Below are 14,470 nucleotides of genomic sequence, written 5' to 3'. Positions count from 1 at the left end.
CCTTCTATCCTCAGATAAACACTAAATTGTCCCCAGAAATATCCCTGTGTAGCAGTCCACTGCCTAGCAATACTCTGTACATAGAAATATCTATGCTACTCCTGCCATTCCCCACCATCCCAAATTAAGGGTGCTTCTGCAACTAACACAGCTATAACCTTATAAATGCAGCAGCAGAGTTTTTTTGAAAATGTATTACTTCATCTTGAACTCTCTAGGGGCCACTTGGTGCTATATTTCTTTGAGGACCTAACCTTAAAGAGCCAATAGAAGGGTTTATGAAAAAAAAGTGCGAAGATTGATGATTATGTGCTCAGTGTAAAAATCGCATAGATATTGCAGATCATTTCTAGCTGATCTCATTCCAAAACAAACTTTTAATCTTCTGCAAATAACTAGGACATGTATAAAATGTTCATAAGCACCACAAAAAACACTCCTATAAAAAGAAACATATGACATGTCATACAACACTTTATATATGTCAGCGTCTGTGCACTTTGGCAATAACTAAGGTATATTTTGCTTTAACTATACTTTTAGTAAAAAATTGTGAGACATCATGCCTTAATTATGTTAAATTACAGCATTGTATAGACACATCTATTTTTATCTATTCACTTTTTTAAACATATCCTGCAAAAGGTACAAAAGGCTTCCATGCCATTACATATGGGCAAAGTGCAGGGACTGTAATTCCCAGCTTCTTTTCATTGGCCTATCAGCTCATACATCTGTCCCATTGACATTTGCTGATTTCTTACAGTAAGTTAACATTCATCTTGCAACATTTAAATGCAATTAGGAAATTGTCAATGGGTATTGACTGTAATGCTCACTGTAAAGTACAACTGCCTTTAGTGACACATATAAATACTGCTCCAGTGTGTAAAAACAGATTAGAATAGGAAAAGTGATAAATGTCAGTACAAGCTATAATCATGATGACATTAAGCAAGGAAAGCTGTGCAGAATCAATGTTTGACTAATCAGGACATTATTGTAGCAGTGCACAAATAAAGATAAATTTAAGGCAGATATATACACAATTATCAATGAATGCAATTATGTATTCATTAAAAAGAAATAAATGTTTTTTTTTCTCAATGCAGCTAGTGTACATTTCTAAATCTGTACTGATTTTAACCTCTTGTAATCCCCTGTACAGCTGAACCCAGACTGGGAGAAGTAAAGGCTGCACTCAAAGATGATTGGATATGGTGCATATTTGTACCGGTATGTAAAGGCGAGCAGTATGATGATAGGAAAACAAAGGTGAGCTCACTAGCTTCTGAACCTTAACTATCCATTCAGCGACAGAGATAAGCAGTTTACCCTGCTGTTTTGTGTAATTGCAGCAGAGATAAGTCCAGGTCACCAACCTTGTGCGTACACACTTCCAATTTTTATCGTTCCAATCGAACGACGAACGATCGATTGGGCAAAAATCGTTCGTGAAAAAAGTAACCAACGACGCCGACGAACGAGGAAAGTCGCTGGAAACGAACGACCGGACCAGCGGATCGGATTGGACGACGATCGTTGAACATCGTTCGTGTGTACGGTCGTTCGTTGATCGTCCATGTTCAGAGCATGTGTGATGAACGAACGTCCGTTCACTTTCCTGTCGTGCACATAGTTCCTCTATCGCTTAAACGATCGTATCTATTGTGTGTACAATATCTATGAACGATCGTGTCGTTACCTCTATGTGCAGGATCGGTGCTATACGATCGTTCGTGTATATCGTGCAGGAACGTTCGTCGTTCGTTTTCCGATGATAATAATTGGAAGTGTGTACGTATTGACTTGACTGAAGCACAGCAAGGGGGTCTCTGACTCTCTGATTCACCCACCTCCTTTTATAGCAATTTGATTGTGCCTTGCCAAAAAAGTGGAAGGTTATGCCAGACCCTAATCCCCAAATACATGAAGCACAAAAAATAAAAAATGTAAAAATTTACATAAAAAGGCTACAGTGTCTCTACTACTGTGCTATTTAGTAACAAAAATATGTTATCTGCATGTAGTATATTTTCTACCTATACTGGGGTCCATCTGATTGACTGTGTCCACCATACCAGGGTGAGAAATGATAATAAAGTCTTTGCAAAAACTTTATTAACTGTAGACCAATGAAAAGCTGTGAACAAACACAGAGGCAGAACCAGATGTTCCTATACTTTTGTGGCACTTTTTGGAGCTTCCAAGCACCCAGACGTCTCTATAACCCTTGTTTTTCTGCAAAAATGCTTCATAAGAGTAACTTGTTGCCATATGTATGCACATGGTCCTCGGCAGATGTGATGGGTATATTACCTTATGCATACTTTATCTTTACAGCGTTCAAACAACTCATTATCAGTGTTCTTGAAAGTCCAACATTTCACTTGAGGAAAACCCATTTACGCCAAGTTAATATCTCTGGACCATTGAAGCTTGGCAACCATTAAACACAGTTGCATTTAAAGTCTGATTTGAAGCTGTATTCCTCTATACCATAGGTTCCCAACGAGGGCAGTACCGCCCACCGGCGAGCACTGAAGAAATCTAAGGGGGCATTTCTTGTCCAAGACATATTAAGGGGGCGTTGAGGACCAGCTGCCGCCTCCTTGGGAAATAAGCACAGGGATCCCTCTCCCCATGTGCTGCCCAGCTCCTCCTTCTCCGTTTGATCCACAGCCCTGGCTGTGGATCATTGAGCCAACCAGCATTTCGGCAGCTCAATAGTGCACTGTCATCAGTGGAGGCAGGATAGACAGATGTCATATGAGATAGTCCTACCCTCAGAATGCGTACTACCAGCTGATTGTGTGTGTACATCACAATCAGCTGTGTATGCTCTATCAGCGTGCCATATCTCCAATATTTTTCAATGAGATTGTGCTTGAGTCTAAGCTCTCCAAGAGTGGGCGTGTTCTATAGACTTCGGTAATCAGATGTGGCTGCTACCCGCTCACCTTGCACTGTGAAATAATCCCATCCCTCATACACCTGGAGCTGCAGCAGCATGAGATCTTTGTTTGTGTCCATGCTGCTGTCATTACCCCCAATGTATAAACCTTCATATCTCCCACACCGATTGTTGTACAACTGTGACATTTTCAGGGTACACAGGGGACCCTGAGCTTTTAAACTTAATTCAGCCTCCTGAACATAACAAGTTGCCAGATACAGGGTCTCTAACATAAAAACCTAATAACAATGAAGAATCTTTTCTCATTAGAGTTGAAGTGGAAAGTAAAAATAAAAAAGATGACACCTTTTTGTGCACAGATCCATGATGCTGCTGTATTTGTAAAAAAAATTTAAAAATGTGCGGATCTCATTGCACATGTGTGTGATCACCATCTTTCTTTTTTCAATAACAGAAAAGTCCATCCTGCACATGCCCGTTCTCTGAGCCCCAAGCCTCCTGGAATTCATGAAGTGCGTATCCCAGGAGGCTCTGCGCTCCCATTCAGTCTTTACCACCGCAGCCATAATAACAGAATGAGAGAGCTTTGCCTTTTTGTTTTGTTTTTTAAAGGAATTTAATGAAGAAAAAACAAAACCAAAACATAGAGTTATCATCCTTCTATGTAAAGTAAACATTATGGTGATTGGCTATTTTAAAACCAGGGTCCCCAAATTAAGTTTGCATATTATAGACCCCCGGGGGCCACTTCCATGGCATTAAGCATTAGGGTACTGCAAATTGTCTGTGCGCTGTGCTGCCTCAAATATAAATTTGCCCACTCACCAAACTTTAAGGCTGTGTTCAGACTGGCAGTGAGGTGGCACTGCGGTTACCCCTTCCTCAGGCCATGGAACCCTGCTTAGGGGGAGACGCTCAGGACCGCTCCATGACACCTGGAGCCAAATCTGCAGATGCTACTGTGCCAGGGACTGAGCAGCTGGTGGCATGCCTGTTACACATAGCTGGCCACTTGCCACCAAGCTCATCTCACTAATAAGAGACTATTCATTTATATATATATATATATATATATATATATATATATATATTTTTTTTTTGAGTAATACACTAATATTGTTAATAGCTTCTAATAAAATAATTAAAAATCGGGCCCTTCTGGCCATTTTTTGTGGCCCGTGGTGACCGTGCCGCATCCAAGCATCTGACGTTTGCAGGCAGAAGGACCCAGTCCCAGGAAGTTAGGTTGAAGCAGGCAGTCAACACAAGTGCCTGACCACACTGCAGACAGAAGGACCCCAGTTGCTTCTTCACACTCCTGCCAAGACCCAGCACTAAGCATGAAATGTGCCTGATCCTGCTGCCGGTAGTATGCTTCCGATGATCTAGGTATGGAATCTTAGTGGAATGCTACATTAGCAATGTCTCCAGACTCAGAGACACAGGGCTCTACCTCAGCACAGTCAGTGGTTCCATTCTTCTCACATAGACAGGCCAGGATAGGTTAGGTACACCTACCTGACAGAAAAAGCTGCTAAGAAAAAAAAAGCAATCACTCCCAACATGTCTAACAAGAGAAAAGTTGATGCAGAAGGGGGATAATTTAATGAAAGATGGGTAAGCAAATATATGTTCATGCTTCACAAAGACAAGCATGTTCATTTTCAGAACATGATTAATGCTTGAGAATGGCATGTGATCTGGTGTCTCAGGGTGAGGAAGGATCTATACTTCTACCTGGACTATTGCCCATACAGTAGTTATCTTACTTGCTGAAACACAACTCCAGTTAGTACTATGGGCAGCCATCACGCATGGCAGGTTTATATCTTTTTCAGAGGGAGAGCTCTATGTGTGAGAAGAAAAACACATTTTGTTGCCTACAGTTAGTTCATAAAACTGCCAGTCTTCCTGCTTCGTATACTTAGCATTTAGAAGATTATCTCCTGTTCTTCGTAAATCAAGGTTAGGATCTGAGTGCAGCAAACTCCCAGTCAGTGCAGGCTCCAATGGAAAGCAAAAGAAAATCAGATTACCATTTCAAAGATTTATATTTTAAAAAGTTGCCCATTTTCTAGAAGTAATAACGGTGTGTCAAATGTATTGAAACAGAGAGGAAATGTTTACTTTAATTTTGTTTGAAAAGACACACATTCCATGCTCAGTCACAGAGCAGAAATTAGTTTGCTAACCTTACAGCTGAATGTCACAAGGTATTAAGACGGAAGGTCTCCAAATGTCATAAAGCAATATAAAGCTAACAAACATATCACAAACATGCATGTCAGCTAAGTCACTTCGATTTATGTGTAGAAAAAAGCCAAGCAATCAAAACTGATGGTCACTCATTCTTCTGTATTCTGACGGGTGTTCACAGTATCAGTATCCTGTTTGGAACAATAACCCATTTACACATATGCATTTTACAAGTGGATTTAAGTCATGGCAGTAAAGTCAGAGCCAGAGTTGGTAAATTTAATGTTAACAATTCAAAATTCCACTGCAACAAAGCATATAAGTGTGAATCCAATGTGAAACCCCAACTTTTGGCTGCTCTAAAATTTAAACAATATAGAGAAGCAGCAATGCTGGGTCCCTACTACATGGTTAAATTCCACCTGTATTTAGCCGCTTTAAAATGAAAGTTTCATTGGGCTTTAATATGCTACTACATGCTAAAAAAATACTTTTTTTGAGATTCCAGTGGATAAAGCTCTATGTTTCCAATGTAACTAAGGGCTAGAGTAAACATAAACTTTGCTCATGTTACATTATTTACACCGATTAGCATACACACCCATAAGAACAGGTACTGTGTAGAAATGGTAACCACAAACAACCAAAAACCTTTAAATTGAGTATTAAAATACATGCACTGGTATATTGAATATTTAGTATGAAAATCTGAATCAAATTTGTAAATTTAATTTTATTAAAAATTCTGTTTTAACCTTTCTTGTAACTCAGTGCTGCTTTTTCCCTGCAGAAACTTTCTGTCTATACTTCAGTTATGACCCCATGACATTTTCTCAAGTTGGGGTACCAGAAAATGCCAACAATACTTCTTTGGTCTTGGCGTTTGATGTAGTGATGAGTGTAATAAACTGCAATATTAATTCGCGCGACTTAACACATTTTACTTGTGTGACATGCGACTTGACACGTTTGACATGTGTAACTTTTATTTATTTATTTTGTAAGAAACACATGAACTGTTTCAGCAAAATGATGTCATTTGATAAAAAATGTATGCAAAGCTTTCAAATTGTCACTGAAAATGGATAAAAGCACCATTGTACTTAAATGGTAAGTAAACTATTTATATATAACTGAGGATGAATGCACATTGCTACTTCCACTTGCATGCTATACAAGAAATCTTTGGAACCAAATATGCACACTGAATTGGTGCTTCATCTGAAAATGTTAATAGACAAGTGCATGCTTAAACTTTTATATGTTCCGTTTTTTAGGTATAGGACATACACTGTCCAGAGAACTTTCACTGGTCAATTGACTACAAAGGAATGTATAATACTGTAAATGTGGTTATTAAAGTCAGCTGACAGTATCCTTAAGAGGATTCTCTACAAAAGGAGAAATAATATTTTACCTGAGCCTATTTTTTGCCCTCTCTACCAATTTCATCATAACATTGTGTAATATTCCTTCTTTTTAAAGGATAGCTGTACATTTATATTGAACATGAGCTAGCCTGAAACATTTTTAACATTGCAGTAGTGATTAAGTGCAGGTACCCTGTGATCCTTTAAAAGACAAATTCAGTTACCAGCATAATACTTTTGCAATGGTGCCAAAATAAAAAATACCTCTTTTGATGCCCTCCCCACACTGTTCTTTTTGGTGTATCAAGAAACAGACATAGATGATTCCTAGTGAAAAGAGCAGTTCTGCTGTGGGGGTTGGATTTATTATTTTTGCTCCCCTAGGCCAGATAGCCCCCCTCCCCCATCTCCTTACAAGCTCCTTTGATGCATTTATTGCACCATTCCAGTGCTGGGGGTTTCTGCTGTACAGACCTTTCTATTAGCATCATCCTAATTTCATACTGAATGGTCCAACCACCCTCCCAAAATCACCATACATACCAGTGTGGGAGACTGTTGAAAGGCTTGAAAGGTTGAATGGTTTTTGGAGCCCAAGGAAGACACCCAAAATGTAGGAATGTGTCTCACAACCTGAGAGTGGGCGGGTTCTGGCATCATGACTTCACTCAGAGGGAAGTTTTTCCCCCCCGGACACAGGAGTGACCGGATGGGTGGTCTGGAGTCTGTAGATTTAGTGGTCCGCAAGTTGCAAAAGGTTGGGGACTACTGCAATACAGGACTTCTAGGGAACAACCATTTTTTTTCCATTTTACCCATTTGCTCATTCATTGCATTGGACTGGGAGCAAAACCCCAGATACTCCCAGCACAACCTTCCTCTGCCTACAAGTCATCTGTGCTTGGGCAGTGTCTGAAATCAGGAAGGACCCAATCAGGCAGGCAAATAGAGAGCTGATTATGTATTTTGTAGTAGCAATGCAGTACTACTTCAACTTCCCCCAGCTACTTAGCTGCCCAGCTTCCCCCCCCCCATTTTTGTAAATAATCTTTCTTCCATCCAAGAAACAAGCCTCCAGTGAAGGCAGTACCAGGGGCACAAATGCCAGCCCTAATGGTCATGGCAACTTAGGCCACATCGTGGATGGCCTTTTTTTTGGCCCTTAGGCCATCGTGGAAATCAGGCCCTGTCTGCTGTACTTATGGTGCTTTCATTTACTGATACCACCTTCTTACTTTGGCTCAGGAAAGCCCCATGTGTTTTGTGAATAGCTAGTGAATGGCCAAGGATAGAAGGGGGAAAAAATGTTATAAGGTTTTAGTGAATGAGAGCTGCCGCTCTCACTTTCACAGTGCTAGAAGTACTGCTCTCAGAGATTAGGTCAAGTATTCAAGTTTTTAAATCAATCCCTGTGATGTGAAGTGAGTATCAGTTTAGGAAAATTACATAAAGCCCCACTTAGTACTGATCCCCATCCTCTCTCACTTAATGGTTATATGGAGTAGCACTCTGGCCTCTGCTCCCAAGATCAGATTTCGGACAGGGACTCTACCTGCAGAAAGTTTGTATATTCTCCTCGTGTTTTTTTTGGTTGGTTTCCACCAGGTCCTCTGGTTTCCTAAAAAAATCTGGTAGGGTAATTGTCCATTGCCCCCACACACACACTTTTGCTCAGTTTATCTGCAATAAAACTTACCTAAACTCAACATTTTTATTTTACATAGAAGGTTAGACAACCCTTTTAAATAAAGTAAAAATGTTTTTTTTAAAAAAAAAAAGGGTGCAGCACCGCCCCTTTAGGACGCCATGTCGATCAAGACTTAATGGGAGCGCTGAGCCTCCCAGGATACCTAGGTCATGCATCCCGGTAGGCTCTGGCTCTCTTTTTTTTCCCTTCACAGAGGCTACGACACCCGTTCTCACACCTGCTCAGCGTGAGATCGGTACACGGAGCAAGAAGACTGAAAGGGAAGGCAGAAGATGGCGGCACCTGGCACTTCATCTGTGCCAGTACGAAGAGGAATCCTAGGACGACGCAGGACCAGATCGCAAGGAGGACTAGCACCATTAAGGGATCTGTGGGATTTAAGGTAAGTGTAATTTATTTATTTTTAGTTTACTTCCGCTTTAACTGACAAGAATAACTAGGAAAGCAACAGGAATCTCTCTGCATGTGCACTCACTTGGCATCAGTGATGGTCAGAGCCTAACTATGCACTGGGGCTGCCTTTCTAATGAAGTATGACATTTGAAGCTGTTTGTTTTAGGTAAGCCTTGGAAATCAATATCTTATCCTTATTACCAAAATTCTAAACCTAAATCTCTCCTTCCTAAAAAGTGTGATGGTTGCATTAGTTTCCTTTTTTACAAGTACAGAAAGAAGGAAGAAAAAGCAGACTTTTTAAGGCAGATTGTCTTCAAAGGAAAAATGTTTTTCAAACTAATTTGTTTTTATGATTCAAAATAACATATAATAATAAAGAAAACCTGAGTTCTAACAAAGATCTGCTATGCTGGTTCACACTCTGGACAAAGTGTTCTTATTCAACAGAAAGTTTCCAAATTGGGTGGATATGTAGAATGTCACCACATACACAGAATAACCATTTGTCTCATTTTCCTGATGTGTTTCGCCCATTTGGGGCTTTCTCAGGGGATTTGAGCGTTCAACATACTGGAATAACACATAATATTTATATGTAAGTACCATATCATGCCTATATAAGCTTATAGCAATTATTTTTTGCAAGATAAAATTGCATGTACAGAGAATGCCTGTTGTTCTTGCCAGAGATGCAGTGTATTTGTCACTTCCCATGAGATGAAAAGACAGCACAAACATCCTTATCTCTGTAAATAACTAGTCCCATTATTAAACCATGGGGTGGATAAACAAAAGCAGATGTGTTTAAAGTCCGATCTGCGTGTTTGACTGCCCACAAAGATATATTAAGAAATGAATGTAGAAATGAAGAATAAAGAAGTGTGGTATTTTTAGATGTACAATGTTAAAGAAAAAAAAGCCTGAAATAAAGAAAACAAATGCAGCCACTAAACCCACTGGTAAACCTCTCCATACCACACTTTTGTTTTTTGATTTGCTTGCCTTTTGCTCTTTTTCTGATCTCTAAATTCTGAAGAGAAAGATTATCTCTCTGCAATCAACATTGCTTATATTTACTGAACTCTAAAGCTAGGTTCACACTTGCAATAAATATCGTTAGAAAACGAACAACTAACCTTTATGCACGAATTTTTTGAATGATCGTATTGTGCACAATTCTGTACATGTTGTAACAATAAGATCATTCAAATATAATCCACCAATAGTGTACACATGCTAGATACGATCGTTTGAACGATGCAGGAAGTGGCATGTAAAGAAGAAAGTGTAATGCAGAAATATCCACAATCACTGAATGACCGTACACACAATAGATAGTAAATCATCGTCGACGGTCATTTCCAGCAACAATCCTCCTTTGTCGGCGTCGTTGGTCAGTCGTGCACTTTTTTGTTAACGATTATCGGACGATCGGTCGTTCGTTTACAACAATAATTATTGCAAGTGTTTATGCAGCTTTACACTGCAAAAATATTATACTTTCTAAGAATATATATTTTACAAACTTTTTTACACATTTTCTAATTGCTTTTGTGTTAAAAGCATCTATACCTGAATTCAGAAGAATATTTAAAACTCAATATCTAATTTCTAATGTAGAGACAATGTCCATCATAAAGCCTGATTTATTAAAGCTCTGCGAGGCTAGAGAGGTGCCACAGATCAATGCAGGACCAGGGGATCCTTGCCCCCTTCAGTGTCACCCACCTTACACACCCCTGCTGCCAGCACCAGCTCTGTTAAGTGATCACCTCCTCAGCTCACTTCCTGGTCTAGGTCTTGTGACTCCCAGTCAACTGCTCCATTACTTCAGAGGACTAGAGTGTGCCACAGACGCGCTCCCCTTGCTGGTAGAGGTGTGAACACCACCAACCTCTCTCCTCCAAGGCCCCCTCTGGTGGTAGGATAGGATGCAAGCAGGTCACATGGCTTCCATCCATTACATGACCTTCTCTTTTAAGGAAATGACTGGCAACAGGAAGTTGCCTGAACAAGGAGTTCCTTTGGCTCTGCTTCCAGGTCCCTGTTGTTTGATTCTCTTGTTCCTGATTGTTTGTGTATCGACCTCAGCTTGACCTTGACTACTACTGATGGCTGCCTTCCCTGACTTCAGGCTTGTCTGACTACTCTTTGTCCCTCATTCTGGTACCAGGCCTTGTTCCTGCCTGTCAGCAGTCATCTGCCTCTGTGTGCACAGGGGCCGTTACCTAGCAGTTGCCCGCAGCGCAACACCCACACCTTTAGAAGCTCTGGTGAAGACCGGGTAGCTGCTTTGACTCTGCGCCCTGTGTACGTCTCTGCCAACTGAGCTGGTGACACAGAGGGTCCACCGTCCTGCCTTGTAAGCACTGTGACAAGAGGATACACTTTTATTAGTGAAGCTTAGTGATCCAGCAAACCTGGAATGGATTTCTTCAAAGTCATTTGCTATTTGTTAGCAAATGTTTTCAATCCTGGACCAGATCCATTCCAGGTTTGCTGGATCACCCAGCTTCACTAATGAAAGTGTACCCTCTCAAGCCTTGGAGAGCCTTTAATAAATCAGACCCATAGACTCAATTCCAGCCTTCTCAATTGAACTTGATTCCAATACGTTTATTCTATGCCAGCACACCCCCTTACCTTAAGCAGTGCATCTTCCCTCCTTGCTGTAATGACGAGACGTGAACCTGCCCTGGCATAGTGGTATGCCATTTCTTCCCCAATGCCAGTACTTGCACCAGTAACTAGAACCCGAGCGTTGGCAAGTTTTTCTAAAAAGAACAGAAGGGACAGGGGACAGAACATTTAAAAGAATTACAGGCTTTTTAAACTTTTATTCCAGTTCAGAGCAAATCTTCCCAAAATTTAGAAACTAGTTTTAATAGGTTAAGCATCTGTGGGCAAAACCAGACCCATTTTCTAGTCATGTGCGCTGGATGCATATCATAGAAGTAGGTCTCCAGATTTGTGATAAAAGATTATTGGTCTGCAGGCTAACTTTGTATTGATATCAGATAGACGTCAAATGGTTGTTACTGGAAACAATCCTCCGTCATTGTTTCCAGCGGCAGATGAACAAACAAGCACTGTAGAAATGAAGGGGGGGGGGGGAGTAATGAGCAAGTGATGAATGCACAGTGGTTGTTGCCAATTGGTTGTTCATCAATCTGCTGTGGCGGATTTGTGAATGTCGTTTGGGGACCGCTGTACAAATGTAAGATTTTCACTGAAGATGAGCACAACTGCTTGTTTCAGGTGAGAATCATCTGATGTGTGTATGTAGCTTAAGGCAAATCAAATAAAGGCTCCGTCGTAATGAATAAACTCTATACAACCAACTCTGACGATGTTGCTTCTTTTGTACCTGACGCCTGCAACTATCTATGCTTACAGGCAGGATATCCTGGTTGCCTGGACATCTTCTCTAGTCACTATTCCAACTATATCTGACCAAACTACCAAAATGCAATGTGGCTGTTTAAGTCTTGATATCAAATCAAATGGAAATATATATATATATATTTTTTATTTTTTTACATAAGTAAAAATGGATCTTAAAGGACTAGTCTAGTCTAATGTTAGCACATTGGAATTAAAAAATGCTGTAACTCAGTAAATGGTGCAAGTAGAGATGCCACTAGTTGCAGTATTACTATAATAATATCAGTTTGGGGTCTATTTATAAAGCAGTGAATCTGATATTCACTGAAACATTCCCTGATGGAGAATGGAGAATCTTTGCCTTTCAATGGCAAAGATTGATTTCTAACCACAGAATGTTGCACTGAATGTCATATTCACTGCTTAATAGGTAGATCTCATAAATATATGGGAGTAAAACTTTAAAGATTATGACAATATCATATAAACATGGTAATGCCTTCCACAAGCTGAAATCAAGTATACTTCTAAAACCACACAAATCATCAAATGGTAACATTTCCTACTACTGTCCCAGACAGACAAGATCAAGCATGTAGTACATCTTTCTATTCTTTAAATGTTCTTACCAGGGTCAAAGGTGTCTCTGTACAGATATCCAATTAATGCCACAAAGGAAACCAAGCACCATCCTTTCATAAAATAGCCCATAGTGGAAATTGAAAGGCTTCCGTCGGCTCAGTTATAATAATCTGTAATACAACATGTATTGTGTGTGAAAGCTTTTCCTTCTGAATGGAATGCAGTCTACAGAGATCTGGAAGTGTCACATGCTCTGAATTCTTGTTCCATAAAATGAATTGCAGTGTATTTATTGCTCTTTGACCTGTGTTGCCTAACACAGTATATTAGCAAGTCGTAAAGATTTTTACATTCATTTACTTAATTCTGGTTGCAGTACTTGGTTTGGTTGGTTTATAGACATTACAGGTATTACTTTTTCTATTTTTCTTATGAAAATTTACAGGACAGATATATAGGCTGTAAATCTCAGAATAAACTTTTGAAAATGCTCAGTTGATATAAAGTATAACAAAAAGTATATGAGGTATTAATTTAATTGTCAGGACATTTTTTTCCCAAGCATTTGATTATTTTTCACTTGTTACCTAAAGAACAATCCTTACTGAAAAAAACTATTATCATACTGAATTGAGCAAAATGTCCCAGATACATAGATGTCTGGCTATGATAGGAATCTGGACAACATAATAAGAGGAAATTGGATTTGTAGGGACAAATTACATTTTGTAGAAAAATAATTTCAGGACAAATAGTCTGTCAGAGATATTCATAAGTGTCCACATGGAGGTAGAGTATGTATTCAAAAAAATTAGTATATATACCTACCTGTAAAGGTAGTGGGATTAGCAACTCATAAGACACTGTAGAATATCAGTAAAAACAATTTATTAAGGCTCAGGTATAAATCAAACAGCTTCAATACAGCATCAAGCAAAAAAAACAGAGCTTAGTTCTGCAATAAATCCCACAGTTAAGTGCTTCAATAGTCCTGCCGCCACAAGTGGCTACTTTACAGGTGCTTGGTACTTACAGGTAGAAAAGATTTTCAGTAGTGGTCTGTCATCCAAAACAGGGAGCTGCCTTGTGCTACTGGTTCCAGGCTCACTCCCAGATTGGGACACACCCACTACCTGACAGCCCTGGGCATACCTGTCTAGCCAGTTAGAAATCCTGGGTGCTACTGCAGTGGGATAGAAAGGCCCACCCAGGTCCTTCCATTCTATCCTGGAGTCTGGCCCTGTAAAAACGTATCCAACTGGCAACTGCAGGTCACCATACCAAACTTTCAGGACTACTTCCACAGTGAATAATCTCTGGGGTTCTAAACTCCAGCATATAAATGGTTTCTTGTTAAAGTTGGACGTATTTCCCTCCTGAAGGAACAGAGACTTTTTTCTAAAGATGGAGATTTTAAATGACATGTGTGGGAACAATCAGATGTGGCTATTCTGATTTATTCAGAAAAGATGGTGTTATTTATACAAAGTAAAGTAGGTGGCACAGCAAAGTAAATAAAGGTTTGAGTAATAAGTGACCCTGAGTGAATCCTGAGTGAAACAATTTATGGCAATAATATCCTGGAAATCTCTTCACACCTCCCCAGGTGACCATTTTCGTTAGTTCTTAAAGCTTACCTAAATTCAACATTTTCACTTTACATAAAAGGGTATACAACCCTTATAGCAAGAATGTTATTTATTTTTTACGTGCAACACCTTCCATCGCAGTCTTGATCGCTGCAGTTTTCAAAACTGAATGGGAGCGCAGGGCCTCCCAGGATACCTAGGTCACGCATCTTGGGAGGCTCTGGGGCATTTTGAGATGTCAATCTTATGCATGCGCAGTAAGGTCGGCTCTCTTTTTCATCCCCTTTACAGTGGGTACGTCACCCAATCTCGCACCTGCGCAGTGTTC

At 39.9% G+C, this 14,470-nt stretch overlaps 1 protein-coding gene across 2 annotated transcripts in view; it reads right to left on the bottom strand.

The window, feature by feature from the left end:
- LOC140326275 (hydroxysteroid 11-beta-dehydrogenase 1-like protein) overlaps window positions 1–13,655 on the bottom strand; it is a 30,154-nt gene extending 16,499 nt beyond the window's left edge. The window contains exons 1-3 of one of the 2 annotated variants that reach the window (XM_072404723.1): window positions 13,587–13,655; window positions 12,601–12,723; window positions 11,231–11,361 (exon numbers count right to left, since the gene is read on the bottom strand). In XM_072404723.1, the coding sequence (XP_072260824.1) occupies window positions 11,231–11,361; window positions 12,601–12,682 (213 nt within the window). In that variant the 5' untranslated portion in view covers window positions 12,683–12,723; window positions 13,587–13,655. Of the gene's footprint in view, window positions 1–11,230; window positions 11,362–12,600; window positions 12,792–13,586 lie in introns of those variants that run through there. The other variant, XM_072404722.1, reaches the window with a different exon arrangement.
- Window positions 13,656–14,470: the final 815 nt, after the last annotated feature.

The sequence above is a fragment of the Pyxicephalus adspersus genome, chromosome 3, assembly GCF_032062135.1.
Source record: "Pyxicephalus adspersus chromosome 3, UCB_Pads_2.0, whole genome shotgun sequence".
NCBI lineage: Eukaryota > Metazoa > Chordata > Amphibia > Anura > Pyxicephalidae > Pyxicephalus > Pyxicephalus adspersus.
The sequence above is the reverse complement of the archived record's forward strand: the minus strand, read 5'-3'. Positions and strand labels throughout refer to the sequence as shown.